The sequence below is a fragment of the Chelonoidis abingdonii genome, chromosome 4, assembly GCF_003597395.2.
Source record: "Chelonoidis abingdonii isolate Lonesome George chromosome 4, CheloAbing_2.0, whole genome shotgun sequence".
In the NCBI taxonomy this organism is placed as follows: domain Eukaryota; kingdom Metazoa; phylum Chordata; order Testudines; family Testudinidae; genus Chelonoidis; species Chelonoidis abingdonii.
The window spans coordinates 88,484,078-88,512,074 of NC_133772.1; the positions used below are offsets into that span (position 1 = coordinate 88,484,078).

General features: G+C 42.3%; 1 protein-coding gene across 7 annotated transcripts in view; it reads right to left on the minus strand.

Annotated features, from left to right (window-relative positions):
- Positions 1 to 27,997, minus strand: part of STARD9 (StAR related lipid transfer domain containing 9) — a 171,119-nt gene that overhangs the window by 65,346 nt on the left and 77,776 nt on the right. For 6 of the 7 annotated variants that reach the window (XR_004373843.2, XM_075065444.1, XM_032781495.2 and 3 more), the window contains exons 8-16: positions 22,705 to 22,774; positions 13,868 to 13,940; positions 12,898 to 12,965; positions 11,354 to 11,451; positions 10,710 to 10,907; positions 10,238 to 10,335; positions 9,950 to 10,027; positions 8,785 to 8,859; positions 7,473 to 7,652 (exon numbers count right to left, since the gene is read on the minus strand). Coding sequence is in view for 5 of the 7 variants with exons in the window: in XM_075065444.1 (XP_074921545.1) it covers positions 7,473 to 7,652; positions 8,785 to 8,859; positions 9,950 to 10,027; positions 10,238 to 10,335; positions 10,710 to 10,907; positions 11,354 to 11,451; positions 12,898 to 12,965; positions 13,868 to 13,940; positions 22,705 to 22,774 (938 nt within the window). In the remaining 2 variants the exon portion in view is untranslated. Of the gene's footprint in view, positions 1 to 2,423; positions 2,440 to 7,472; positions 7,653 to 8,784; positions 8,860 to 9,949; positions 10,028 to 10,237; positions 10,336 to 10,709; positions 10,908 to 11,353; positions 11,452 to 12,897; positions 12,966 to 13,867; positions 13,941 to 22,704; positions 22,775 to 27,997 lie in introns of those variants that run through there. The other variant, XM_032781499.2, reaches the window with a different exon arrangement.

Consider the following 27,997-nt stretch of genomic DNA (forward strand, 5'->3'; position numbering starts at 1 on the left):
CAGCAGCAGTCACAAAAGCTAACAGAGTGATATAACCATTAAGAAGGGGATAGATAATAAAACAGAAAATATCATAATGGTACTATATAAATCCATGGTATTTGAATACTGAGTGCAGTTCTGCTTGCTCCATCTCAAAAAAGATGCATTAGATTTGGAAAAAGTGCAGAGAAGGGCAATGACAATAATCAGGTGTTTAAACTTCATGAAAACGAATGGGATGTTACTTTGATTTTTTTCACTTATCTATATCCCAATATAATGTACACATTTACACTGTGTACACACCTGTAATTAAAAAACCCATCAAACGAGAAAGAAGCCGTGTGGAATGCAAATGAAGCACTAATTTCAAAGCAAGTGGTCACTGTGCATGACAACTGGTGGTCAAAGACTCTAAATTTATTCCTCACTCTCCTTCATTAAAGAAAGGGCCCACTTGGGTAGTGACCCTGTCAGCTTGTTTTCTGTGAGAAGAAGCTATAAGCAAGGCTGAGAGTCTGTCACGGAGGTCACGGATTCCGTGAATTTCCAGGACCTCCCTGACTTCCACAGCCACACCAGCTGCTGCTGGGGCAGCCTCCATGGCCAGCCGCCCAACCCTAAATTCCCTGTAAGCTACAAGCAGGGTATCAAGTGTTGCGCACTTCAGGTGTCCCTCCACCCACTGCCGCATGTTGCTCTTGCCTTCTGCCTTGATGCTGCTCCCAGAAGCCTCCTATTTGCTGTGCAGGTGTGGGGTACCCTATCCCTACCCTCAAGCATATCTACCTCTCCCCCAAGCTTAGTGTCATCTGCGAACTTGCTGAGGGTGCGATTCATCCCATCATCCAGATCATTAATAAAGATGTTGAACAAAACCGGCCCCAGGAACGACCGCTGGGGCATTCCATTTGATACCGGCTGCCAACTAGATATTGAGCCATTGATCACTACCTGTTGAGCCCAACAATCTAGCCAGCTTTCTATCCACCTTACAGTCCATTCATCTAATCCCTACTTCTTTAAGTTGCTGGCAAGGATACTGTAGGAGACCATATCAAAAGCTTTGCTAAAGTCAAGATATATCACATCCACCACTTTCCCCATGTCCGCAGAGCCAGTTTCCCCTCTATGATGAGATATCAGGTTGGTCAGGCATGACTTGCTCTTGATGAATCCATGGTGACTGTTCCCGATCACCTTCCTCTCCTCCAAGTGCTTCAAAATGGATTCCTTGAGGACCTGCTCCATGATTTTGCTGGGGACTGAAGTGAGGCTGACAGGTCTGTAGCTCCCCAGGTTCTCTTTCTTCCCTTTTTAAAATATGGGCACTATATTAGCCTTTTTCCAATCATCTGATCTACTTGCTGACCTGCTTAAAAGGGCAACTGATCTACTTAAAGTGGAGTCAGTATACTTCAAGGGGCAATATGCACGCCCACAGCACATGTCTCTGTCGCGCACGCACACTATCTTTCACACTCACTTCCCAACACATACTTGTATTGTTGTTATTTCTTGATACTTCTTTCAAAGTGTGTTATTTTAGTTTTTTTACTAGTCTATGCATTTCATAATTTTTATTTCGCTTACGCTTAAATTTAATTCTTTGAATAGTGAGTTCTAAAATGCCTAACCTGTCCTGCTGGAGTAATTATCCCTATGGTAACTTTTAAAAACCATATATTATATCTAGGCTTTTGGTTTCTACTAGTGGTGCACATTCACATATTTCCTCGATATGTTGCACATTCATTCCACATATGGATGGAAAAAATTAGAGGGAACACTGCCCCAACCTCCTGCCTTGAGCCCGCTCCCACACCCAAACTCCCTCCAAGAGCCCATGCCCCACATCCCCTCCCGCACTCAGAACCCCTTGTGGCCGTTCATCCGCCTAGGAGCAATAGGGACATGTCGTCACTTCTGGGGAGCCACACGGAACCACGTAGGGAGCATGCCGGCCCCACGCCAACCAGACTACAAGCCAGACTTTGAATGAAGATCAGAAATGCCAGTTTATAGAGTTTTCAGGCTGGTAAAGTACCGGATAACACAGCTTTTACTGTATTCAGGAATATATTTTTCTACTTCAGTTTTGAAAACACATCATATCTCAAAACACTTTACTACAACAAATGGACTAATCCTTTTTACACCAATACAAATAGATCCATCAATTGAAACTTCAGACACTAATGAGCTATTGAAATCAAGAGGAAAGATACTCTTCACAAAAAAGACTAACAATATGTCGCTGAGCTGTTGTAAAATCTACTGTATATGAAAAGTATATGAAGTAGGACACAAGAAGAGAATAATGGATAACACATTGCTTGCACATATGATTCAAAAATTGGCTGCCTTTTCCTTCCCTGCAAAAAGTACAAAATGATAGTGCAATGCTGTAGCACAAAAACATAAGGAACGCTAAATTTTACCTTCTTGTTGTTCAGATGGAAGTAACAGACACCAGAGCCTAAAAGGGGCAAAGCACAAAGAAAAGAAAAGGCAGCATCTAGGAGCAAAGAAAGAGGGGACAAAGATGTTAGTGTAAGTGAAACAAACTTAATAAGAGGCCTTATATGAGTCCTACCAGTGAGCCTTCCGACTAGCTTTTCTCCATTAAAATGGAGTTCTGTTAACCATTTTAGGTTTTGTCAAAAGTAGCATGTGGAATACTCCACTGTTTGCAAATCAGTATATAATAATATGGAAGGACTAGCTTTAAAAAAAGTATGCTTTAAGTAGTAGTGACTACTTTCTATATAAAGTTGAAATTAATGTCAAAATTCAATATGAATGTCTACTAACATTGACATTTACAGCTGCATCACTAATACTTTATTTTGAAATGGTTAACAAAAATAATTCCACAGACTACGTGCCAATGACAATATCTATGTATTCTATGCCACTCAGTGGAGGGGATCTTTAGTTGCATTCACCTCACTGGTAATGCACCTTCATAGTAGTAATAAAACTCAGCCTTGGGACTGCAGCACCAAAGCTGTGGATATGCAATTTACCTTTTTTTTTTTTAAACTATGAAACAGAGGGTTATGTCTACATATTTAGTTCAAATAAAAGCATTCAGCCAGAAAATCAGGCACTTCAGACCAAATGTGAGAATGAATCACTAAAAAGATCTACAAGCACAAATTCCAAATGCTACTATTTCCAAATAAGAAAAATGTCAAAGCAAAGAGCAAGAAATCTTGAAAGATGTACCTTTGCAAGAAAGAAATCTCCTAGACCAATTTTTCAAAAGGGCCCCAAACCTATACCTGCAAATTGAATATAAAATTCCATGTAACTACCTGATCTGTATGTATGTGTTCAGTATTTGCAGGCTCACATATAAAAGGTAATTTAAATATTTGGTCTTTGGTATCTGAATTTGTTCCACAAAGAACACTGTGCAGGGAGGGCATGGCCATTAAATGCAGGACTCCTTGAACAACAACATACTGACCTAAACCGTCTTGCAACTACAATCAGGGGCCAAATATAAAAAAAGTTAGCAGAGAAAGTGTTAAGTTATACCTCCTTGCACCAGTTATATCCCTTTGTGCCTCATGGATAATTTACCCCTGTGGAGTGCAGGCACTGTTTATACTGCTGCCTTTGTAGGGTTTCTGCATGCGGCAGCTTTAATTTCCATCACTACTCCATCAATGCAAAGCTGATTGGAAGTGCAGAATCAGAGCATACACTGGCTGCCCTGACCAGGCTCCCCTTCTAGCCAGTTCAGGCCACTTTTTCAGTTGTCCTATACTCAGAGTAACTGAAGTTACAGTTACTTTGAGCAACTGCAATCTCACCTAATACAAATTTTGAACTCCTCAGGAACTCCACCAGAGGTGCGACCTGATGCCTTCTATGGCACTGATGATGTTAAAAGTAGGGCTGTCAAGCGATTAAAAAAATTAATCACAATTAATCGTGCTCCAGCCCCGGGAGGCATGGGGAGGGCGTTTCAGGTGAGCCCTGCAAGGCAGGGGGCCGCTCCAGCAAGCCCGGGGGCCGCTCCAGCAAGCCCCTGGCTGTCCTGTTTTTACTTTAAAAATGCAGGGATGAGAACTACCTTACTTTCTAAGCTGTCTCTTCCCGCCCTCTGGTGGCAGCTTGTGTTACTCCACCTGACCAGACAGGTTCTTCGGAGCAGCTCATGCTGCCTTCCCACCCAGAGGGTCTGAGGCTACGTCTTCACTAGCAATAGATTGCTTGGGGATCGATATATCGTGTCTCATCTAGACACGATATATCGATCCCCGAACACGCTTATATCGATTCCGGAACTCCATCAAGCTGAGCGGAGTTGCGGAATCGACAGGGGGAGCCACGGACGTCGATCCCGCGCTGTGAGGACGGTGAGTAATTCGATCTTAGATACTTAGATATTCAGGTAGCTGAAGTTGCATATCTAAGATTGATTTTCCCCTGTAGTGTAGATCAACCCTCAGATGAACATGGATTAAAAAAATTAACGCATTCATTGGGCTGTGCATTAATGGCAGTTAATTTACAGCCCTAGTTAAAAACTATAGTATGTTTAAGTCAAAATCACATTTTAAACTAACAGTACTTTTCTGTTTTCTGAAACAAGTTTCATAGGCATCTAAAGCAGGCTTTTGCTCCAGTGGAGCAATATATTTTTCCTCCATGGCAATTAACACACATAGTAGAACAGCATAATTGCATTCTCAGTATGCGAATGACACAAAATGTTCTATGTGGTGAAACAGTAACTGTGTTGGTCCTAGGATATCAGAGAGACAAGGTGGGTGAGGTAATATCTTTTATTGGATCAACTTCTGCTGGTGAGAGACACAAGCTTTTGAACGACACAGAGCTATCTTCAGACCTTCAAAAGAGCTCTTTGTGGATCAAAAGCTTGTGTCTCTCACCAGCAGAAGTTGGTCCAATAAAAGATATTACCTCACCCACCTTGCCTCTACAAAATGTTCTAGCCATTTGAAATGGCCTGTTGATCACAAGCTAGTTTAAGACAATGAAGGAGTTAGTTTAGAAAAGGAAGAAGAAAAATACATTGCTCATAGGAATTGTTAATACAGATATTCCACACTATTCCTGAACTGAATCTCAGCATACAGCACTCTTTTATGGGAGCTCTCAGGTACAGTTGCTGGACTTGACAACTGGATTAATACATTTAATAAGAAAAGAAATCATGTAATAAATAAATAATTTGAATGACAGTTCAAAGTCTACACCATTGTTTCCCATAACAACAATTGCAGTTACCATAATGATTGGTTTTGAATTTCAGTTTTAGATGGTTGAAATCAAAGAGAGGGAGACATAAAACTAGTGTTACGGAGCAAAAGATTTAGACTACAGAGATAACATTAAAGGACAAGAGAGCCAGTAACACTTCCCTCAAACACATTTTTGTTTGTGCTGGAAAACCAGGTTAACAGATAACCTGACAGGCTGTTCTAAGGATGAATTATTCCAGACAATATTCTCCACAACATCACACAAAGGAAAAAAGCATTGCCCTGGTCAATAATTGTGATCATTGCACTGACCTGATCTCCAAGTCACGTTTACTGTCACAAAAAAAGAGTTAGGATTCTAAAAAAGGAGGAGGGTTTGCAGCATTTTATGTTATAAAGATAAATGACAGTAAAACAAATGCATGTTGCAAACCGGCTTTTTGTCTATAGCAGGCAAGCTAGATGTGCCATGTCATTGCATGCCAGTACTAGCTTGTGGCATCAAACTGTCGAAGTGGCATGCTGCAGCCAAAAAAACAGGTGTCTGAAAAGACTGGGTAAAATTTTCAGAAGTGCCTAAGAATCAGATTTTTAGAGATATTTAAGCACCTAAAGATGCAGACAAGTGCTTAGTGGGATTTTCAAAAGCAGCCAGGTAGATAACTCTCATTGGTTTCAATGAGAAATCATAAAAGTCAATGGCAGCTAGGTGCTAGGCACTTTGAAAGTCCCACCAGACGCTTATCTGTAAGTTTAGGTGCCTAAATACTTTTCAAAATCTGACCTGAGTGACCTAGAAGCTTAAGTCCCATTTTAAAAAATGTTTTCTACTGGGAGGACTTGCAGTGAGACTTTGCTCCAAAGCAAAGTCCTGGGCTCCCTGGGCAGCTCTTACCACAGCCTGGCTCTGGCTTCCAGCCTGGCCAGAGGGTAGGGCCTCAGGAAGAAGAGGAGGTGCCGGACCACAGTTCTAGCACTAGTACCACCTACCCCCACTTCTATACAGGTTCTGGTGCTCTTGGCTATTACCCATCCCTCATTCCATGTTAAGGCTGTAATAACATGTTTATATTAGAACAGCTGGGCAAATTTTAAGCTTCTGCATGCATACTTTGATGCAAACAATTAATCCTGTGACAGATATGGCAATTTCCTGCAATGTTTTAGGGAAATCTTATTGTATTAAGCTTATGCATCATTGTGCGCCAGGGATTGTATGTAATACCATGGGGGAGGGTGACCACTGCCTTCCAGAAACTAAATACAGTGGAGGGTGAGTAGGCAAATTCACTCCAGAGAAGTACCAACACCCGGACAGGGGCATATAAAGTATTTCAAAGTTGATTCTGCAGAGACCCATAAACAAAGAAGAGACTCAGGCCTTTGTTCTGATCCAGCAAATGGACAGAACTTTCTACTCCAGGGGGTCCAATCCCTAGGAAAAACGGGAAGGGCTTTGGTGTACTAAGGTCCCATAAAACTGATGGGTAACCTCTGGAAAGCTTTTAGCACACACACAAGAACTTTTATTCTTTCCTATATGTTTTTTTCGATAACGCTTTCACCTTAAGAATAAAAGTACTTCCTTAAAAGGGGCTGTGTGGTAGCTTATAACTGCTGGCAATTATGCTAAAACGCAGATGTTGGCTTGTTTAGGCAGTCTGACTTGCTGGGGATATCACAATGTAGGCAGGGAACTGTGCAGCCTGGAAAAAACACTGGTCAGGAGGGAGAGAGGCATGGGTCTCTGTCCAAGACAGGTGACAGTTTGAGGAGCCTGGAGCCTAGAATGGGTGCCCATGCTGGACCATGGAGGGAGAATACAGGAGCAGTTGCCCTGAACTGTGACTGAGCCCACAAAGAGTGACAGGCACCTATTCTGTGTGTGCAAACAGTTGCTTGTATGCATATTTGGGCAGCTGGACATCTAGTTTGCTTTTACATGCATGCACACACACTTTTCAATAAGTTTTGTATATGCACTGATAAAGGTCATCTTAATATTCAGCTGAATGCATCTTGCTTTGTACAGATTGTGGAGAACAGATGGTTACCCTTTTGTTTTTTTACTGTTGTCCTGTTACCAACATGACTGACTTTTTGTAGAGTTTTTGGTGTGTGACTTGCAATACAGCTTTTTGCTGTTTGATAATTGCCGTTATAATGCCACCCAATCTGGTTCTCTACTCCCAAAGGAAAGACACCTATTGAAAGTCAGACAAAATGAAACAAGTGATTATGTCTCACCCTGAGATGATAAAGCACAACTCCAGTACTGAGGATATCATCATTCACTGCCATTAAATGAGGTAAATTGGAATCTATTGTTACTCCAGCTTTTTCTTTGTTGATGTCCACACTGTATTCTTCCATTATGACTTTTCTGTCAGTCCACTTATCGCTCCAGTCTTTAGTTAGCTGTTCAATCTTAAGGAAGGCCAGAAAAGGAAGTTAACACTAAAGATTTTATTTACACAGCAAGTTAGGTATATCTCAAAAATCATTTTTTTCCCAAAAGGACAGCTTCCCTTTTGCAGATGCAATTTATTCTTGCAAAATTTCTATCTTCCACTGAATTGTAGGTGCAGACCTGGATACTTCCAATTCTAGGTGAAAAGCACATAACTAGACATGCAATTAGAATTGCACCTGCAATGTATTTCACCTGTGCAAAAATGCAGGTGTACGTTGCACCACTCCAAGGGGAAGCTGGGACTTAGCTCAGAGGTTCTCAAACTGTGGTCCGTGGACCACCAGTGGTCTGCAAGCTCCATTCAGATAGTCCGCGGATAGTTCCCTCTAAGGTGCGCGCCTGGGCAGGTGCACACAAGAGAATGAAGGGCCACTCATCTAATTAGTGGAGCCACCTGGACCCTGGGGAAGACGCACATGTACGGTGAGGTGGCCACCTTGGGAGGAATAGGGGGTAGGTGGCAATGGGGTGAGAATAGGAGGTGGGGGAGGGAATTTGGGATGTGCAGGGCTGCAGCAGCCAGAGAAAGAGGTGACTTTCCCCAGCTCCAGGGCTGCCGGGGAAAGATGGCCCTCCTTCCAAGCTGAGACCCCTCCCTCCTTCCCAGCTCCAGGTTGGGGGAGGCCACAGCAGGGGAGAGAGAGTGTGACTCCCCTCCTTCCCAGCCCCACACAACAAAATTCTCTCTTTTCATTGTTTCTGTCTTCCTAACCACTTCAGAGAGAAGGGTAGAAAACTCTCCTTGAAATCCACTTGGTACCTCAACTCATACATCTAATTTACCTGAGAAGCACATTGTTACTACAGTGATGGATGCTACAGAAAACTCTAAAATAGCCAGATTACACAGATATGAAAAATATACCATGTACTATTAAGGACATTTAAAATGCTTGTTGTGAATTGAATGTACTATATCTGCCATTCAGTAGAATGGAAGTTTTATGAAAGACTGTTGCTGAAAAATATGAACATTCCACCAGCAGGCATGAAAGCATTAATATGGGAACATTTTCACTGTTTAAAAAAATGTGTCAGTGTCCCTATCAAAGTGTGTGTGAGGGGAGACTAATAAAATATACCCACCTTCATTTCATTCTGAAGAACCAGTTCTGTCAGATTTCCATCTTTGTCATCACTCCAAGAAGGGCTAGAATTCCTCTGTACAAACAAATATTACAGACATCTCTGTGTTTTCTTACTCACAACTCAGGCAGGCAAGTTTTGTCAAATACTCTGATTTCAGAGAAGTGAAGCAAGAGAAGTAAAGATAATCTAGGCAGACATTTGATTTTACCCTCCAGATTTACTCAGGAAATACCGTCTAGCTACGTACTGCTTGTATAATACTGTGAAAGAATAGTTTAATACTGCTTTTGCACTACCCCATCTCTGTGTGGGGAAGCTTAGGGCTAGTGTAGTCTTGGCCTCTACTTGCAAGAGGAGTAGTGACACAAATGTGCTGAAGCTCACAGCTGGTCCAAATAAAGCAGGAAATATAAGGAAAACAAAGAATGCTAGCTGTATATTATGTCTCAGAGTCCACTCCCATTGTCTCTCAGGGAGTACAGGCTACGTTCTAACCCTAAACTACTCAAGGCCTATTAGTCACTTTCTTAGAAAAGTACGATGACAAGTGTGGGGGTGCTCTTTATTAATATTGTATCTGATTTTGTTACTAGCTTGGTGCTCCTGTACTGTATAATGGAATGTATATTTCACCATAGGGGTCTGCCTGCGTAGCCAAGTCAGCCTATCCATCCTAGAGATAGAGAGGAGGCCCTTTCTAATAATTGCTTAACAGCTTACGCTTAAGGGTCATTAAGAAACAATACCAGAGAGTGTAGCCTTTCTGGCAGAGGTACAACTGGTGCAAAACCATGATAAAGACACTCAAAGAATGAAGTATCAGAGGGGTAGCTGTGTTAGTCTGGATCTGTAGAAGCAGCAGAGAATCCTGTGGCACCTTATAGACTAACAGACGTTTTGGAGCATGAGCTTTCGTGGGTGAATACCCACTTCGTCAGATGCATCTGACGAAGTGGGTATTCACCCACGAAAGCTCATGCTCCAAAACGTCTGTTAGTCTATAAGGTGCCACAGGATTCTCTGTTGTTTCAAAGAATGAATAGATTCATTCCCTCCGAGTCCCATTCAACAAATGTAAAGAAAGGTGTAATAGATAAAATTATGTTTACATAGCTAGCGAAAATATTACTGAGGGTTCAGGTAGATAAGAATTCATACATACCAGTTCAAAGCTCATCAGCATAGTTTTTAATCTATCTATTTCCTCTCGTAGTTCTCTAATCAGTTTTACATTTGCATCCTGAAACATTTAGAGATGATTATTAATCATACTTAAAAATAATAATCTAGTAAAAGAAGACAACGACTTTCCTTACAGATGGTTATTCCAAAACAACTCTTCAGAAAGGACATTAAAATAAAATTGAGATTTTCTATTGGGGGGGCGGTTATGCTGAATACATTTAAAACATATATAAAAATGAAATAAAATCAGAAGTCGGTGCCTCACCTCATTCACCCGGGGCTTGTTAATAATGTTTTTGGCATTTGAGGCATATCTCAAAGTACTCATGGTCTCATTGTAGCTGGAGCTAGCAGGAGAGATGGCTTTAAATGAAGAACAAAAACTGATTTAAAGAGATTACTGTTTTTATAAAAAGAGTAAATTTATTAAAAACTTAAAATATCTTTAGGGACTTATTTCAGGTCCACAGAGAATGACTTTCAAAATCCCTTAATTTATAAACACATCCTATAACAGTGCTGATCAAAGTCCCAATCTTAGAAAGATACATGTTCAAGCTTAAATTTAGTTCCACTGACCTCCTTCAATGAGATTATTCCCTGCAGATGAAATTAAGCATGGGTGAAAATCTTTGCAGGACCATGGCCCAAATGATGCAATGGACCTCACACCACAGTAGTGGCTTATTTTTCAGTACGCCATACCACATATACAGCAAACAGAAAGCTGAACTCACTGGCGATCATGATGGTCTTGGAGTTGCCCCCTAGACTGTCCTTCAGAAGCCAGGTGAGGATGGAGTCACGGTACGGGATATAAGCCTGACGCCTAGTCCCGCTGACACTGCCTGGAGAGTGACTGCTCGCATGGTTGTCCCCTTCATTAGTTATGCTGTTTATGCTCTGGCAGCTGCTGAACATCTGAGAGTTTTGTGCTGTAGGTAATACAATAAACATTTTCTGAGAGGGATTATCTTCAATGGGCTCAGATAGTAATTTCTTGTCTTCTGCATTTGGTGTGTCTTTATTACTCTCAATTCTGCATCCTAATTGGCTGAGATAATAAAAATATCATTAGTATTGTATTTTACACTATCCTGCTGGCTGTCCTCTGATATTAACGTATTTAAACCATTATCAATTGTTTATTTGAGAATGCTTTTTTAGAAATCAGTTTACATATCACTACATTTTTTTTAATGATGGCTATTTTCATTCTATAATGTCAAATTAGTACATGAAGGGGCAACAGAGCTGTTCTCCTCAACTCAGTATTCTAAATCTAACACACTTTTCAAATAGAGCACACAATAAGGGGTCTTGTGGCACTGTGCATAACTATCTTCCAAAATTAAAAAAATATTCATTTTATTACACATACCTAAGGTGGAGATGACAATTCCCAGAGTAACCAATGACTTGTTAATGTTGGCACCTTCTGTAATTCGATCTTTGCAATAACTGGGATCAGCTCTTTCACTAAGGCACATATCAGGAAAAAAAATACAAACTGTGTGACTATACTTAATATTTAACACATGCCAGAAAGGGCCTGAGCGAGAACATGTTCTCCTCAGGTACAAGAATGGAGGAATTAAAGCCTCAGAAGTAAACAATATATGCTTTGAGCATTTTATAGAAAATACATTCCTCTTATGCTACTTCTTAAAGGGCAGCAATTCAAAGTTCCACTCTCAGCACATCCACATGTACCCTTTCTAAATGCAGAGCTCAGTGGAGATAGAGACAGAACAATGGTGCTGCAAGTGGCTAGTGGTGGAGAAACATAGAACATACTTTCTTGTTCCCTCAGTGCATCCTGCAACCCTGTTTCGCACTGAGTTACCGAGGATAGCGACCTCGCCAGGGACCTCTTCTTTTTCTGAGTGTCCCTATGATGGAAGTAGTGGCTTGCTTCCTGGAAGTTTTGGAAGACTGAGCACTCCCATTAGCAGAGATTTTGCTTGGGAAACCGTCTGCTAGTGTTGATTTTGGTCCCTGAGAAGTACGCTGAAGGGACTTTTCTATTAAAATCATCTTGAGGCAGAGATCTCTGTCACGCTGTGCCCTGGCTTTCAGATTATTGCAGCAGGCACACTTCTGAGGGATAGGAGTCTCCCCCAAACAACAGACACATGATGAGTGGCTGTCAGAGACTGGCACTGCCTCACAGCAAGAGTCACAACGTTTAAAGTGAGGCGAGCCAGACATTGCGGCTGATAGAAGTTTCCCAACCGGGAAAAAGGGGAGGAAGAGAACAATTAAAGAATTTTGGGGTGGGAGGGGAGAAAGAGTATCTATCTAAGAAAACGAGACTTACTAAACTACAACTAATTTAGTTATTTCTATAAAGAATAAAACAAAGAGGCAGCACTGCCATGGAGCTCTGTCTGCAGCCGAGGACAGTTGAGGTCGTGCGCGTGCTACATGAGGTGCCAACAGCACTGCGAGACTACTACTGTGCACACATGCCCCGACCGAGCACTGCTACCAAAAATCTCCCATCTGTGGTGCAGACACACATAGACACCTGACGTGGAGCACTCACAGGGGGACACACATCTTGAAGAACCCTCCTTACTGCACAAGGTGAGTAACCCTCTTTTATTCCCTTCTGTGCTGTGTGGTAGTGGGGAGAATACTGGTCTTAGTTCACCGTTATTGCATATGGTTTTGGTGAATGCATTGCTCATAATGGATATCGGTTCAGTGAAACCCTACTCCCAAAACAAAATGATACATGACAGAGTGATAACTTTAGCTCAATATCCTCCTTGTTTTCCTATACAGAAGTCATACTTCGCATTATTTTAATGCAGTTTTTTAAAAGGTAATTTCCTTTTTTTAAATCATCAGTATCATCAATTGTATGGAACACAGCAGTTAATATTTTAATAGAGCTTTTCCCCCTCAGTTCATTATTACCTGCCTGCAAGGTCCACCAGGTTGATCTTGCTTGCAATTTCAGAGGGGAGATTGTTCTCCAGTATAGCCTGAAGGAAAAATAAATCAAAATTTTTCAATTCAAACTTATGAAAATACAAGAGGCTACGGGTTCTATTGAAGGGTTGTATTTCTGGCACTTCTACTTATTATGTGACCTTGGGCCATACAGTACAGTCAAACATCAACCCAGTAGTTCTCTTAACTTATATGCAAAGCTCACTCTTACGATCATTTTCTCTTGAGCAAATTTCACTCATTCATGACTGTATGAAAAGATTTTCTTCTAGACCTGACAAAATCACTATTACTGTATTTCAAGGTTCTTTTGTGCAACTACTGAAAAATAGCTTGAATGTTCTAAAATTACAGGATGTTAGAAGAGTGAGATGGAAAAGATCTATTGGATCATTGAGACCATATTCGTGACAGTGTAGGATACAGTCCCCCAGAAAAAGGATGTATTATATCAGATACAGCACACTATGCACCAAGGTGCTTAGGAGGTGAATACAGAAATCCCAGAAAGATCATAATTCAGAGGAGGCATTAAAATACTATTCTTTATATTAAGATCCTAATCAGGAAGTAGTAACTACAGAGTACAAAAGGTAGTGGAACTGCCAACAATACCACACAGGAATTTTCACAACATTGTTGGAGTGGTATTGCAATATAAAGATCAGTTTTCAATTTATTTATTTTTTCCTTTCACGAGGAGCCTTTGGCTTCACTCCTAACCATAAGATAGCACACGGAAACAAGATAATTTCAACAAGTACAAAGCCTTCAAGTTGATGTAAGAAGTGAAACAAAATTTGCAGTATGATCCAAAGGAATTAGGTAGCATAATTTCTTCCAAGGTTACTGAAAGCAGAACAAACTCTGTACAGTATGCTAAACAATGTTCTTTGGGAGAGGGAAAAAAAGCAGATTGGAATTTTTAGCTAACCTGAGTGTACTGAATGGTGAAGATGGCATGGGATCTGCTGCTGGCATCATGAACATGCGTAGCTGCTGTGATTCTACATAAAAAAGCGCACAAAAAAGGTTCAGTTGGGACAGTTCATGTTTCTGAAGTACAAATACAAGATTCAACTGATTAATGAAGGCTAAGACTAAAGAATTGTAGCTTTAAATACAGTGGCTAGATTCTTAGATTTGGCCAAACTGTGCCCAGTACAGCACCTGAGAAGGTGGAGGGCAAAAGTGAATTAAATCCACCTTTGCATTTTGATCCAGGGGGCAGCTGAGGGACATAAATTAGAACAGCCTTCAGGTACATCTTTATGGTGTTAAATAAGAGCGGATTACAGCTTGAAAGTATAAAGCAAGGTTAACTCCCCTGTACTGTAACTGGAGTTCTTCAAGATGTGTAATCCCCATGTATATTCCAGTGTGAGGTATGCATGTGCTACAGGTGCTTGAGACTGGAAGATTCTTGCTAGCAGTATCCATTGGTCCACACCTGCACCCTGCTCCTTCTCCTGGGCATATGGGGAGGTGCAGACCAATCACCTCTCCAGTTACCTTTCTACCACAAATAGCCATAACACAGGCTCCATGGTAGAGGAGGAGGCAGCCGGATAGTGGAATACAGATAGAGACCACACATATCAAAGAACTCCAGTTACTGCACAAGGTAAATAATCTTCCTTTCTTCTTTAAGCGATGGTCCCTATCTGTATTCCACTGTGAGTGATTCACAAGAAATATCCGTTGAGAAGGAGGGTGTAAGGAACCGTGCTGGATCAATGATAGGAGGACTGCTCTTCTAAAGAATGCATCAGCTGTAGAAGCCTGAACCAGGATATTAACTCTTGCAAAAGTGTGAACAGAGCCCTATGATGCTGCCTTACAGATTTTCAGGAAAGACACATCTTGAAGTGAGACTATTGCTGCAGCCTGAGGTCTAGTTGAGTGGACCCTGAAACCTTGTGGGAGAGGGATCATTGATAACTCATAACAAAGCAAACTGCACCCTGAAATCCATTTGGAAAAGTCTCTGAGAAGACAGCTCTTCCCCTCTCATACATTCCACAAAGGATTCAAATAGTCTAGGTGGTTTCCTAAAGGATTCTGTCCTTTGCAGGTGGAATGTCTGGGCATGACAGATATCCAGACAGTGAAGTTTCCTAATCTCAGTGGTGGCACATAACTTCAGGAAGAACACAGGTAAGTGAGTCGTCTGTGATGAAATTCCAAGATTACTCTGGAGGGTGAATTTTGGGTATAATTTCAGGGAAACTTTGTCTCTATGGAAGATAGTGCAAGGAGGATCAGCCAAAAGGCCCCTGGTTCACCTCCTTTTCTGTCTAAAATGATGGCAACTAGAAAGGCAACTTTCATAGCCTCATTTGCCTTAGCCCACTTAGCGAAGTGATCAAATAGAGCCTTCATTATAATATTACATTAGTTACATTTACTTAATGATATATTAATATTTTTGTAGCTTTTTTAGCTGTTTTATTAATGAAAAGGGAAATGGTTTTTTTTAGTATGTTGTTTTTTTATTTATTATTTAATATTTATAATTAATAGTTTTTTTAAATGTTTAAACTGTAAAAGCACTGAGACACTCAAAAGGTTAACTAACAAAGTTAAGACTGACAAGATGGGTAAGGTAAAAATCTTTTATTGGACCAGATTTGTTGGAGAGAGAGAAGTTTTTGAACCACTGAGAGCTCTTCTTCAGACCTTCAAAAGCCAGACATTCAGACGCTCAAAAGCTTGTCTCTATCACCAACAGAAGTTGATCCAATAAAAGATATTATTACCTCATTCACCTTGTCTCTTTAATGTCCTCGGGCCAACATAGCTACAACTACACTGCATAAAGTTAAGACTGCCACAAGATGATGGCTGCTGCCCAAAAAGTATGTGTGTTAGCTTTGCAGTTTTGAATTGAAGATTTAGATGGATTTTTAGTGGATTTTTTTAAAAGCTAATTTATTTTAGCCATACATTTTCTTATTGTTTTTAATTTTGTGGGTTTTTTGTTATGTTGTAAATAGTTTATTATGAGAGACTAAAATATTTTAAAGTTGCTTGGCTTAGCTTTGCTTTCTGAGCTTTTGAATGTTTTTTAATCGGTTTTATACTTCTGGAGGATTTTTTTTTTAAATTGCAAGTTATGAGCAGCTGATGTATTTAAGTTGCTCACATTTTTAAACTGCAATATTTATTTCTATATGAAAGCTTGAAGAAGTGTTTTTGTTTTTTGGTGTATTTTTTTTTTTTAAACAGGTGAGAACTTTTTTGACCTGGGCTTTGACAGTTGCTATATTTTAGCAAAAGACTGTTACTTACCTCTTGGAACTGTTGTTCTTTGAGATGTGTTGTTCACGTCCTTTACAATTAGGTGTGCGCATGCCACGTGCACAGACATCAGAAACTTTTCCCTTGGCAGCTCCCATCGGGATGGCAGGGGAGCCCCCTAGAGTGGCACCCTCATGGCAGTGTATATATTACCCTGTCGGCCTGTTTCCCCTTCGGTTCCTTCTTGCTGTTGACTCCGACAGAGGGGAAGGGGGTGGGTATTGTAATGGACGTGAACAACACATCTCAAAGAACAGATACAAGAGGTAAGTAACCATTCTTCCTTCTTTGAGTGATTGTTCACGTCCATTTCAATTGGTGACTTCCAAGCTTACCATTGGAGGAGGGTAGGAGTCATGGAACAATTGATTGAAGAACAGCTCTGCCGACCACTGCATCATCTTTGGCCTGTTGGTTAACAGCATAGTGGGCTGTAAACGTGTGCACTGAAGACCAGATGGCTACTGTACAGATCTCTTGGATAGGGACCTGAACCAGAAAGGCGGCTGAAGATGCCAGTGTTCTGGTTGAATGGGCCATAATTGCTGGAGCTGGGACCTTGGCCAGCTCGTGGCACGTACAAATGCAGTCTGTGGTCCAGGACAATATACCTTGCAGAGAGAGAGGAAGGCCCTTCATTGTCTCAGCTATGACTATGAAAATTTTGGTCGACTTGCAGAAAGATTTCGTGCGTTCTATGTAGAACGCCAAGGCTCTCCAGACACCCAGCGTGTGTACACTGCAGTGTCTTGGGCTTGTGTGGGGTTTTGGAAAGAATACCAGTAAGCAAATGTCCTGACCCATGTGGAATTGGGAGACCACCTTGGGGAGAAATTTAGGCTGTGGTCTAAGCTGCAACTTGTCCTTACGAAACACCATGTAAGGTGGTTCGGAGGTGAGGGCTCTCAGTTCGGACACCCTCCTTGCTGATGTAATGGCACCATGAACGCCACCTTCCAAGAAAGGTAGAGGAGGAACAAGTGGCCAGGGGCTCAAATGGTGGGCTCATGAGTTTGAAGAGGACCACGTTCAGGTTCCAGGTTGGGACTGGCGGGCAAGAATATGGGAACACCCTCTCCAGCCCTTTGAGGAATTGCCCCACGATGGGATTAGAAAACACTGAGCGCCCAGATTCCCCTGAATGGAAAGCTGAAATGGCCGCTAGGTGTATTCTGATGGAGGAAAGGGATAGATCCTGATGCTTAAGGTGTAGGAGTTAGTCTAAAATAACTGAAATGGGAGCCTGGAGTAGTTGATTCACACCAAACAGGAAAACCTTTTCCATTTTGCCAGGTAGGTAGCCCTCGTGGAAGGTTTCCTACTGCTGAGGAGAATGTCTCATCGACTGAGATCACTGGCTCGTCATGGGATTTAGCCATGGAGTTTCCACGCCATAAGATGCAGAGAGATTGCAGGCTCGGGTGATGGAGGCACCCTTGGTCCTGTGTGATCAGATCCAGGTGGAGGGGTAGGGCAATTGGGGCATCTACAGACAGCTCTAGGAGGGTTGTGTACCAATGCTGTCAGGGCCAAGACGGGGGCGATTGTGATTACTGTCACCTTGTCTCTGCAAATTTTGAGGAGGACCCGGTGGACGAACGGGAAGGAGGGAAGGCATACTTCAAGACCCTTGCCCCATGGTATTAAGAACGCATTGGCAATGGAGCCTGGACTGTGGTTTTGGAATGAGCAGAACTGAGGGCACTGTCTGTTGCTCTTGACGACAAAGAGTAAAACCCCTTTCCCCTTAGCTCCTGTGGAACCTCCTCGACCGCACCTTTCTCAAGGTGCAAATGAACCTCCTGCATAACAAGTTGCTCATGAGAGGGGTCCCTGAAGAGGGATGGGGAAGGCGGAGGGGAGGGAGGGAAGGAGAACTGGAAAAACTATCCTACCTGTACTGTGCATAGGACCCAGCGGTCCAATGTTATATGGGACTGCACACGGTAGAAGTGGGATAGCCAGTTTAAAAACCGTGAGGATGGATCCGGGAACTGGGTTAGTACGCATTCCTCAGGTGTGCCTTCAAACCCCTTGCTTGTTTCCAGGCTGGGGTTTATTCTGGCCTCGTTAGGCGCATTTTTCTGTCTATACCTGTTATTTCTGCCCCACCTGAAACACGGCTCCTGCCTGAGGCGGGGCTGATACTGCCTCTGCTGCAGAGGCTGAGGCCTGAAGGGCTTTCTCTGGGTTGCCGGCATATGCATCCCTAGTGACTTCAGGGTGGCCCTAGAATCCTTAAGACCATGCAGCCTGGAGTCTGTTTGCTCCAAGAAAAGGCCTGAGCCCTTGAAGGAAAAGTCTTGGAGGGTATTCTGGACCTCTGGAGGGAGGCCCAATGCCTGGAGCCACGCTGAGCATTGCACGACTACCCCCGAGGCAATGGTTCTGGCCACAGAATCAGTTGACTCGAGGGAGGCTTGTAGCGAAGTCTTAGCCACCTCCTTTCCTTCCTCAATTAAAGTCGCAAACTCAGAGTGAGAGTCCTGGGGCAGGCGATCCTTAAACTTGGACACAGCCATCCAAGAGTTGAAGTTATGTCTATTAAAGGATCGCCTCCTGGTTGGCTATGTGTAGCTGGAGGCCTCCGGAGGAGTAGACCTTCCTACCAAAGAGGTCTGAATGCTCGGCCTCCTCGGCCGTTGGGGCTGAGGCTTGTTGGCCCTCTCGTTCCTTTTCATTGACTGCTGAAACAACTAGGGAACAGGGATTCGGATGGCAGAACAGAAACTCGTGGCCCTGGGAAGGAGCAAAGTATTTCGCTTCTAGCCCCCTGGCTGTCGGCGTGATAGAGGCTGAGGTCTTCCATACAGTGTTGTAATTCGTCTGTATGGTCTTTAAGAGAGGGAGTCTGACCCTGGAGGGACCTTCGGGCATCAGGATGTCCATCATCGGATCCTCGTGCTCAACCGTTCCTTCTGCCTGGAGGCCCATATTGTGGGTGATCCTGTGGAGTAGCTCCTGGTGAGCCCTGTGGTCAACTGGTGGCGATTCTAAAACTGATCTGCCTGCCACTCTCATCTGGGGAAGAGGAGGAAGTGAGGTGCTGTAGGCTGCCCTCATCTAGAGCCTCCTGTGTGTCCCCATATGCCTGGGTCACCTCTTGGGGTGTCGCAGTGCTTGGCACCGCCTCAGGTATTGGGCCTGTGAGCACCAGTTGCTCTTGGTGGTCCGGGGGCGGCCTAGAGAAAGTAGCCTCCCTTGTCCTTGATGGGTGCCTGTGTGGCGACCTGGAATGGTGTTGCATAGATTGCCTGTACCTAGAAGCTCTGGAGGACATGACCTGTTGCTGGTGGTAGGCCCATGGGGTCCAGAAGGCCCACTGGCCTGGAGGAGGCCATTGTGGCTGCCATGCTGGTTGGGATTCTCTGCTGGCTACGGTTCAATGTCTGCTGTAGCTAGAGTGACTGGAGTCGGAGTCGACCTCGGAGCCGGAGGATGCTGACAGAGAGGACCAGGGCGGTGCTGAGTGTTGAGCGGCCACAGGGTGCTAGGGAGTGGTGCCTGGCTGGCTGGGACTGTGAACAGTACCAGGAATTTCGGGATCAGTACCGGTGTCTCACACTCAGTGCTGGTGAGGTTTTTGGTGCCGTACTCTGGTGCTGGGCGACCAGTGGTGTCATGGACCGGCGAGCAGTTGCTGCAGATGCCACTGGTGGGTTCACCTCCAGTGCCATAACCTTACACTGGGTCATGGGTTCCAGGGAATAGCAGAACATTGAGCTCTAATGGGAACGGTGCCAAGATGGTGACCTCGAGCAGCACACTATTGCCGGCTTCCCTCTGGATGGCACCCTTTTGGGTGGTGCTGGAGGCTTCTCCCTGCATGGGAGGGGGTTTGGCGCTAACAACTCAATGAGGTCTTTTGCTGCCTCGAAAGTGTCGGGCATGGAGGGGTGTTCAAGGACCTCCTCCAGACACTCATCGGCACTGAATCCGCTGGGTACCGTACTCAACGGAGTCTGTGGCGCTGGAGTCAATGGTGCCAGTTCTTGGCTCGGGTCTGCAATCTGTCTTTACACGCTGAGGGCTTCTTTGAGCGGCTTAGTAGCTCTTCGGGGAAAGTGCCCTCTTTCCCCTTTCTTGTGACGTTGGTGCCAGAGAGGCCAACTGGCACCGAGCTGGTCGTCCCATCTTGGTGCTGGTGATTGCGGAGCCTCGGTGGTGCCGGGTCACGCACAGATGCCGGGGCACTTTGCTCCGAGGAAGCCGGTGCCGGTGCCAGTCGGTCAAGTGCCAGTGGTTGCAATGCGGCCTCCATGAGCAACTGCTTAAGGCGAAAGTCTCTTTCTTTCTTAGTGCATGGCTTGAAGGTCTTGCAGATTTTGCAGCGCTCTGCCTGATGAGATTCTCCCAGACATCAGAGACAGGAGTCATGGGGGTTGGTGTTAGGCACAGGCTTGCAGCATGTGGCACAAGCTTTGAAACCCTGGCCTTGCAGCATGCCCCACAGCCCAAGGCTGGTGCTGGAACTAGCTTCTATAAGGTGCCACAGGATTCTCTGCTGCTTTTACAGATCCAGACTAACACGGCTACCCCTCTGATACTGAATACAATAGTATTTAACTAAGTGATAATTATCTAAGAACAACTCTAACTAGAAAACTGAAAGGCTAAGGGATCACTCGCAAGCAAGAGAGAGAGAGAACGTTCCAACGCCACCACGTACAGCAAGAAGGAACTTAAGGGGGGTGGGGCAGGCAGGGTAATATATACACCACCATAAGGGTGCCACTCTAGGGGGCTCCCCTGCCGTCCCTACGGGAGCTGCTAAGGGAAAAGTTTCCGATGTGTGTGCATGTGGCACAACATACCCAACTGAAATAGATGTGAACAATCACTCGAAGAAGAACATTATGTTTTACTGCTGATTATTTTATAAAATTGCATTTTAGATATTTAGGACTTTAGAGTAAGCTTATTGTTATATTTAATTTTTTTGACAGGCAATTTTAGCTGTTTTATTTTTTAAATTTAGCAGTAATTTCTCTTTTTTGCATTCAAATTACATTTTTATTAGCACAATTTATTAAATATATTTATTAGTACAACGTTTTATTTGTGTTTCTGCAATGGTGAGACTATGCTCTGACTGCACTGATAAATACATACAATGGAATTTCATTGAAGATTTATTTGGGAAATTCCCTTTTGATCATGAAATGATATCTAATGCTTACTACAAGTCTTGAGCGGCAAAATTAAATTCCACTGCACATTCTTTGTCTCAGTAATACCCTTTTTTAATTTTTTATTTACAGTGCTTAAAGTGTGTGCAATGTCCTTGATGTTCTAGCCCAGTGTTTCTCAAATGCAGCCACCAGTGGTTGGATCCAGGCCCAAATAACTTTAATGAACTACTGACTTTAGTAAGTTGAAGTAGGAATATTAACCAAGCCTCACCTTATCCCCTGCACCCCACCCAATAAATAAAAAAAAATCCTGTGCAAAAACAACAACAAAAAATGCACTTAGCTTTGTTTTATTTATGCACTATGGGTGAAAAACAGCTGCATGTAAAGAACCCTAGCCTAGACAAGAATTAAATCCCAATTAAACCCTCAAAATACAATTTATGTGGTGTATAGGCTAGCTGTGGTCTCTGCACAGAGGTGAAATTCACCCTTCGGTTATGGAAACATTTCAGCAAGAAATTGTGGGTACATTTTTATACACCTAGGATTTTTGCAGACACAATTCTGTGCACCTACAGTTTTGCTTGAAAATATTGCTATGACTATTTTTTTGCATGCAAAAGTTCCAGTGTTTTCTCCCAAATAAGGTAATTACATCTAGCTGCTTGATATGTGTACAAACACTGCATCATAATTTTAGAGGCTAGTTTAAGGACCCTTGAAAATGTGTCCCTTTATATTAAAGACATTAAGCCAACATAATTTTAAGTTTCTGCTATTTTTATTAGGTGTTTCCCATAGGAAAGGATGGCACAAATGGCTTCTGGCCTGTTCTACCCTGGTGTCAGCCTGAACCACATGATAAACATACATCAAACAGTTTGTAGTAAAGCACAAATGTGTTTGATTTCAGTAGTCACAAACTGAGCTATGCTGAAACTGAATTGAAAACTATACCATCTGAAGAATGGAGTATATGCAGCATACAGATTTACTTGGTTAGAGCAAAACATCTCCCTGTGGTTCACTTTTGATCTTATATCAAAGTAATATTATGCATTACTATGTGTAAGTCAGGATACAATCAGTTTTGTAGTAATATCTACGGAAATAATCTTTTAATGGGCCCTTGTAACAACCATTTAAGAGCTAAGTTATTATATATAGTTTTTTTTCAGACAGTAGTTTGGAAGCCTGATGTCATCACATAGATCATTCTTCATTTCTGTTTAAAGTTAAATGACAAACGTAACATTGTCAGAAAAATCAGTAGTTGTGCTATCAAAACTGGGAAAAACAGGAGATACAGAAAAAAGGTTGATTAAAAAAAAAATACCTGTTGGCTATTCCTTCTTCCAGAAGTCCTATGGCTTGTTTGTAGTCTGTAACTAAATGCTGAGACAATCCTGTCAGAGGTTTAAAAAGTGAAAGAGAGACCATTAAAAAAACAGGTTGTACTCAGGAAATATTGTTTCACTCTAGTCTCTTGGTTCAACTATGCAATAGGGTTACTACTACAACTGGAGAGTACAAACATTCTGTCTGAGACTTAGACCTGGTCTACACACACATTTTGTACTTTGATTAGCAGTGGGATTTTTTGTTTTGTTTTATTTTGTTTTGAAACCAAACTAATTATACCGGTACAACTCCTAGTGTGGATGCAGTAATATTGGTATAAAAATGTCCTATACCAGTCTAGTTTATTCCTCTTCACATATGCAAATAATTTAGAGTGGCATAAACATTTTTATACCAATATAACTGCATCCCCATGAGGTTGATTTTTTGTCACTTTAACTACACAATCATAGTTAAAGTGATACAATTTTTGTGTGTAGACAATCCTTCAGCCATTGATTCTGCAGATGTAAAGTATAAGGTTCAGTACAAATGAATCAGAGAATGAGGAAGTCCTCTGTCTGGAGTCTGTGATGCACACTTCATGAGCCAAATACCATACTGTGAACCTGTGACATTCATCTGTAAACTAAACCCTGTATAAAATTCTGTGCCCTACTCCACACCAAAGTGCATCCTGATTAGATCCTAGAAAGAATCAAGCATTAATGTAGCTGCCCTGAGGAAACAAAACAATACAAAAGGGATGCAGGGGGGAGGAGTCCACTAGCCAGGAATGAAAGAGATCCTGCATTGCAGAAACAACTGGAGCAAATGAGTGGCAGTGACTAATGTGGCCCCCACTAGAGGGCAGTATGTGCTATGGTGTAACTTCATTACTAGCATCTTATAAAATGTAAATTTGTAGCAGCCACACTAAGGGCTTGTCTACACTGGCAATTTACAGCGCTGCAACTTTCTGGCTCAGGGGTGTAAAAAAACACTCCCCCTGAGTGGAGCAAGTTTCCGTCCTGTAAAGTGCCAGTGTAGACAATGCATCAGTGCTGGGAGCATGCTGGGAGCTACACCCATCTCGTGGAGGTGGAGGTTTTTTAGAGCACTGGGAGAGCTCTCCCAGTGTTGCACCATTGACCACATAAGGCATGTTAAAGCACTGCCATGGAAGTGCTTTAGCATTGCCAGTGTATACTAGCCCTTAGTTGGCTTCAATGGACTTACTCCTGGGATGAAATTGACTTCACGTTTACTCTCTTACTTTTGGCAGTTCTAGTATCATGGTAACAACTGTACAAGGCGCTATAGAAAATAATCTTTTCTTAAATTGTTTATCATGGGGTAGAATGAAGTGCTCCTCATAGTTTTTGTTGTATTTCACTAGTATTTCACAAGAAACAAGTTTTGTTTTTAATATGTGCCACAGGAGTGTGTATGGGGGGGAGGGGAAGAGAGGGAGAGGAAGTGAGGAAAAGGTATACTTTGTTACCAGAAAATAATTCATGGTAAGAATATCGTTTCTTAAGACTAATTTAAATATGCTAGCAAATTTACAGATACACACCTGTTGGTACCATGAAAAACAAACAGTATATAGTTCCATTGGAACTTCTTATCTGCAGGAAACAAAGACTTTCAGTGATAGGTATCAACACCTAATTCCACATGTTCTAAAGAGACACTCTTCTAAAAGGTCTAATTTTTCTAATTAAAATGATTTTCCTATCAACTATCAAGTTAATATCAATTGCTTACCCTAGTCAATAATTTAAAAGCTCAGCAAGACTCAAAGGGTTATTTCAGAGATAGTGGGACAGAGTTTGTCCTTAGATACTAGTAGATAAACAGACTGTGAATGAGGTCAGAATTTAGCCCAAAGATAGGTGATTTGTTTTAGCCCTTTAATACCTGACCCAAAGAAAACAAAGTCTCACACCACCATCACATTCACCCACAACTAAAAGAATCTCATCTGTGGCCTAAAAACATGCAAAACTACAGATGGTTTACAAAGCAAAGCATTTATTCTACTGTTTGACATTGTATTAGCTACACATTGAACTCCAAAAGATGTAATGACATTTTCCTGTTTGAAAAACAATAGCCAATTACTGTTCAAACAGCACCAGCATCTGCAAATCTACAGAGTATGGAAAAAGGGCCTTATATTGTTTCTCTAACTCACTTTCAAGGGTTTGTAATCTTGTGAATATAGAACTAGCTATGTGATGGGAAAGCACTGTTATATTTATTATAAAGTTTCCACAGTTCTTACCCATTACATCTATGTTATTACTGATTCTATACTGGAGGCAATAGTAACTAGTTGATCACAACACACAAAGGTTTATTATAAAAAGGCAAAAGAAAAATTATTAATGCTGTTGGAAAAGGAATGCCATTAAGTGCTCTCTCTGCTACTTGGAAAAAGAAAGTCTGTTTTCAAGGATCACAGAAAGATCACAAAAAAACCTGTGTCTGGAATAGAAATCTATCTCAAACTAAGACAGAATCTGCCTCAGCAATCTGTCTCAGAGTAACAATATAGATTGCATCATTTCCTGATTTAAAAGAGGCTGATTCCTTAACAGTGCAACCATCTGGAAAAGAGAATTTTGAAACCATTCCAATCTGAAGCACTGAAACACTTTCAGCATTTAAATGCTAGAAACGTGCAACCTTTACATCCAAAAAATGATAGTCTGGAAACTATTCAAAATACTTAGTGCTTGGATTTCCTGACTGGACTTGCAAATGGAAAACAGATTACCTCTAATATGAAAGTAACTAGGCAACACTAAAGGGTTTCCTCTTTGGTTCTCCGCCTTGTCTATTTTTCATCCAAGTATTGGCTTCTATACACTAGAGACTACTGAAACAAACTATGGAAGTGACACCTGCAGTATACAAGGGAGCCCTTCCCCAACAGTCAAATTTTTCTGTTACCCCTAAACTGGTGACTGCTCATGCGCAACAAGTACAGATGCAAATGTTGATATACTGCAACGTGCTGTGAGATAATGGGAAATCTCGGAACTTTGCCTATATTCATCAGTTTAACAATACTCACTTGTTCCCCATGGAGCAAACTGCCTGGTAGAGGGGTGCAAAGTAAACCATCCTCCTATGCAACTACAGGCTATAATTATATGGCTATAATTCAGAAAACATGGTGTGGCAGGGCAGGGGTAAAACCCCTTTAAAGCCCTGCCAAAATGCTGGCTACAGCCTGCTTTCTGGCCGGTAGGCCAGGGGTAGAGATGCAGGTACTCAACAGGGAGCCCAGCTGCAAGCCCTAAGGAGGGCTGGCTCAGATGAACCTGCTGGGCTAAGTAGTGACAGCTGGGCTGAGGCAGGAGAAGGCTGTAAAATCCTTGGGCAAACCTCAGTGGGGAGGCTAGCCTGGAAGGAGAGAGGAGGGCAGTATCTCTGTCTCCTTGCCAATAAGGAAGTCTCAAGGGCCAGGAGACCCTGGGGACGGTCTGTGGGGCACTAACTGTTGGGGGATCTAGGCACTGCACGAGCGTTGTAGATAAAGACACTGGGGTAGTTCAACAAAAGAGGGAGTGAACACTCTTTATTAAACCAGCCTAAACACAGGGTGCAGGCACAAAATTGGGAGAGCCTATGCTCACCCTGTGACATATGGCCATCCAGCTATCGGTAACAGGATTCCTAGGGCATGATCCTGCAGAGACTCCACATGCAAAACTTCTGTGGATTTCAAAGGGCAAGGGCTCACATAGAAAGACTGCAGGATCATACAGTACATTATTGAACTCAGCAATTATTGGTTTCAGCAATATACTGTAAACAGCCACAGAGGTGTAAACCACTTTATCTTCTGAGTTAGAAGTTCTTTAAAATCAAGCCACCCGTACTGATCTGCAGAGTGAAAAATGTTTGAACTCTCTCACCCCTCATCTGACATGTGAAGCTAACAAACAAGCACACTTCTGCAGGAATCCATGTGATCGGCTCCTCTATCAATCTCCTACCAAAAAAACAAAATAATGCCACCTCCCAAAAACAAACAAACCACACACACAAATGCAATACATTTGGCATAAATGTTTATTATTGTTAAACACACAACACACATAGTATCATGCACATACAGAATTATGTCATCTGACTATAGACCCCATGACACTGATTCATCAGTATCAATTCTATTCATGTGGTACAACAACAGCACTGTAATGCTATCACATGACACTTCAAACAAGTAGCTATTTCATTTTTAACTCATCCAGCCATTTCTTTCTAAAATTTTGAATCATGTTACTTATTATAAGAAGAGCTGCAAGTTCCTTGCAGAGATTTTTATAAGAATGTATGTATTTGTCAAGGGACAAAAATGGCAGGAGTAAGGCTAACAGAATGTCCAACCTGGATTTTCTCATGTGACCTGAAATGGCACTTTTTGATTTTGTTAACGGATTTATATTATGCTTTTCTCATAGTACAAAATAACAAAAATTCAGAGAAGGGAAAATTTTAAGGGAAACAACAGAACTGCAACATTATAAAGTCACTATCTTAATTACAAACAATATTCTAGGTAACATCTGGGTATTGAATTCTTCTTTAAAGAACTAACAATAAATATAAAATATCAGAACTAGAAGACAAAGGATAGATTTATCTCATGAGGAACTATCTGGGAACAACTGCATAACTTCCTACCACAGTATCACAGGGTGAGTTGGGACATCAAGAGATTTACGTCCCAGATCTGACCTGGTTTCCTCCCAGATCAAGAAAACTCTGGGATTTGCAGCCTAGGAACCACTGGAGGTGTATGCCTGACAGCACAGCAAATAGGGAATGAAACAGTCTAAAGCAGTGCTTCTCAACGTGGTGGTCCGTGGACCAGTGCCAGTCCGCGAGCCATCAGCAGCCGGCCCGCAGCGAGTTTCCTCATACAAGTGTCGAATAGGATAATAATATGGCACTGGTCCCTGGCACACTGGAAAAAAAAATTGCCGGTCCCCAACATCAGATAGCTTGAGAAGCACTGGTCTGCAGCACTCTTCTCAATCTGGGCAACGATCAGGGAAAAGCAGCAGCTCCTTGTGGGGCTTTGCAGTAACTAGGCTCTGGGTCAGATCTGTAATGAGGTTAACAGCTGAGAGGGAGCCAGGGAAGGAACCCAGAAAGGACCAGAGTGAAAGCCAAATGTGTCTGCTTCTCCTAGTTTTCAAAGGATTACAGGTTTGCCATAGTGGATCAGACCATCAATTCATTTATTTTCCAGTCCTGAATTTAGT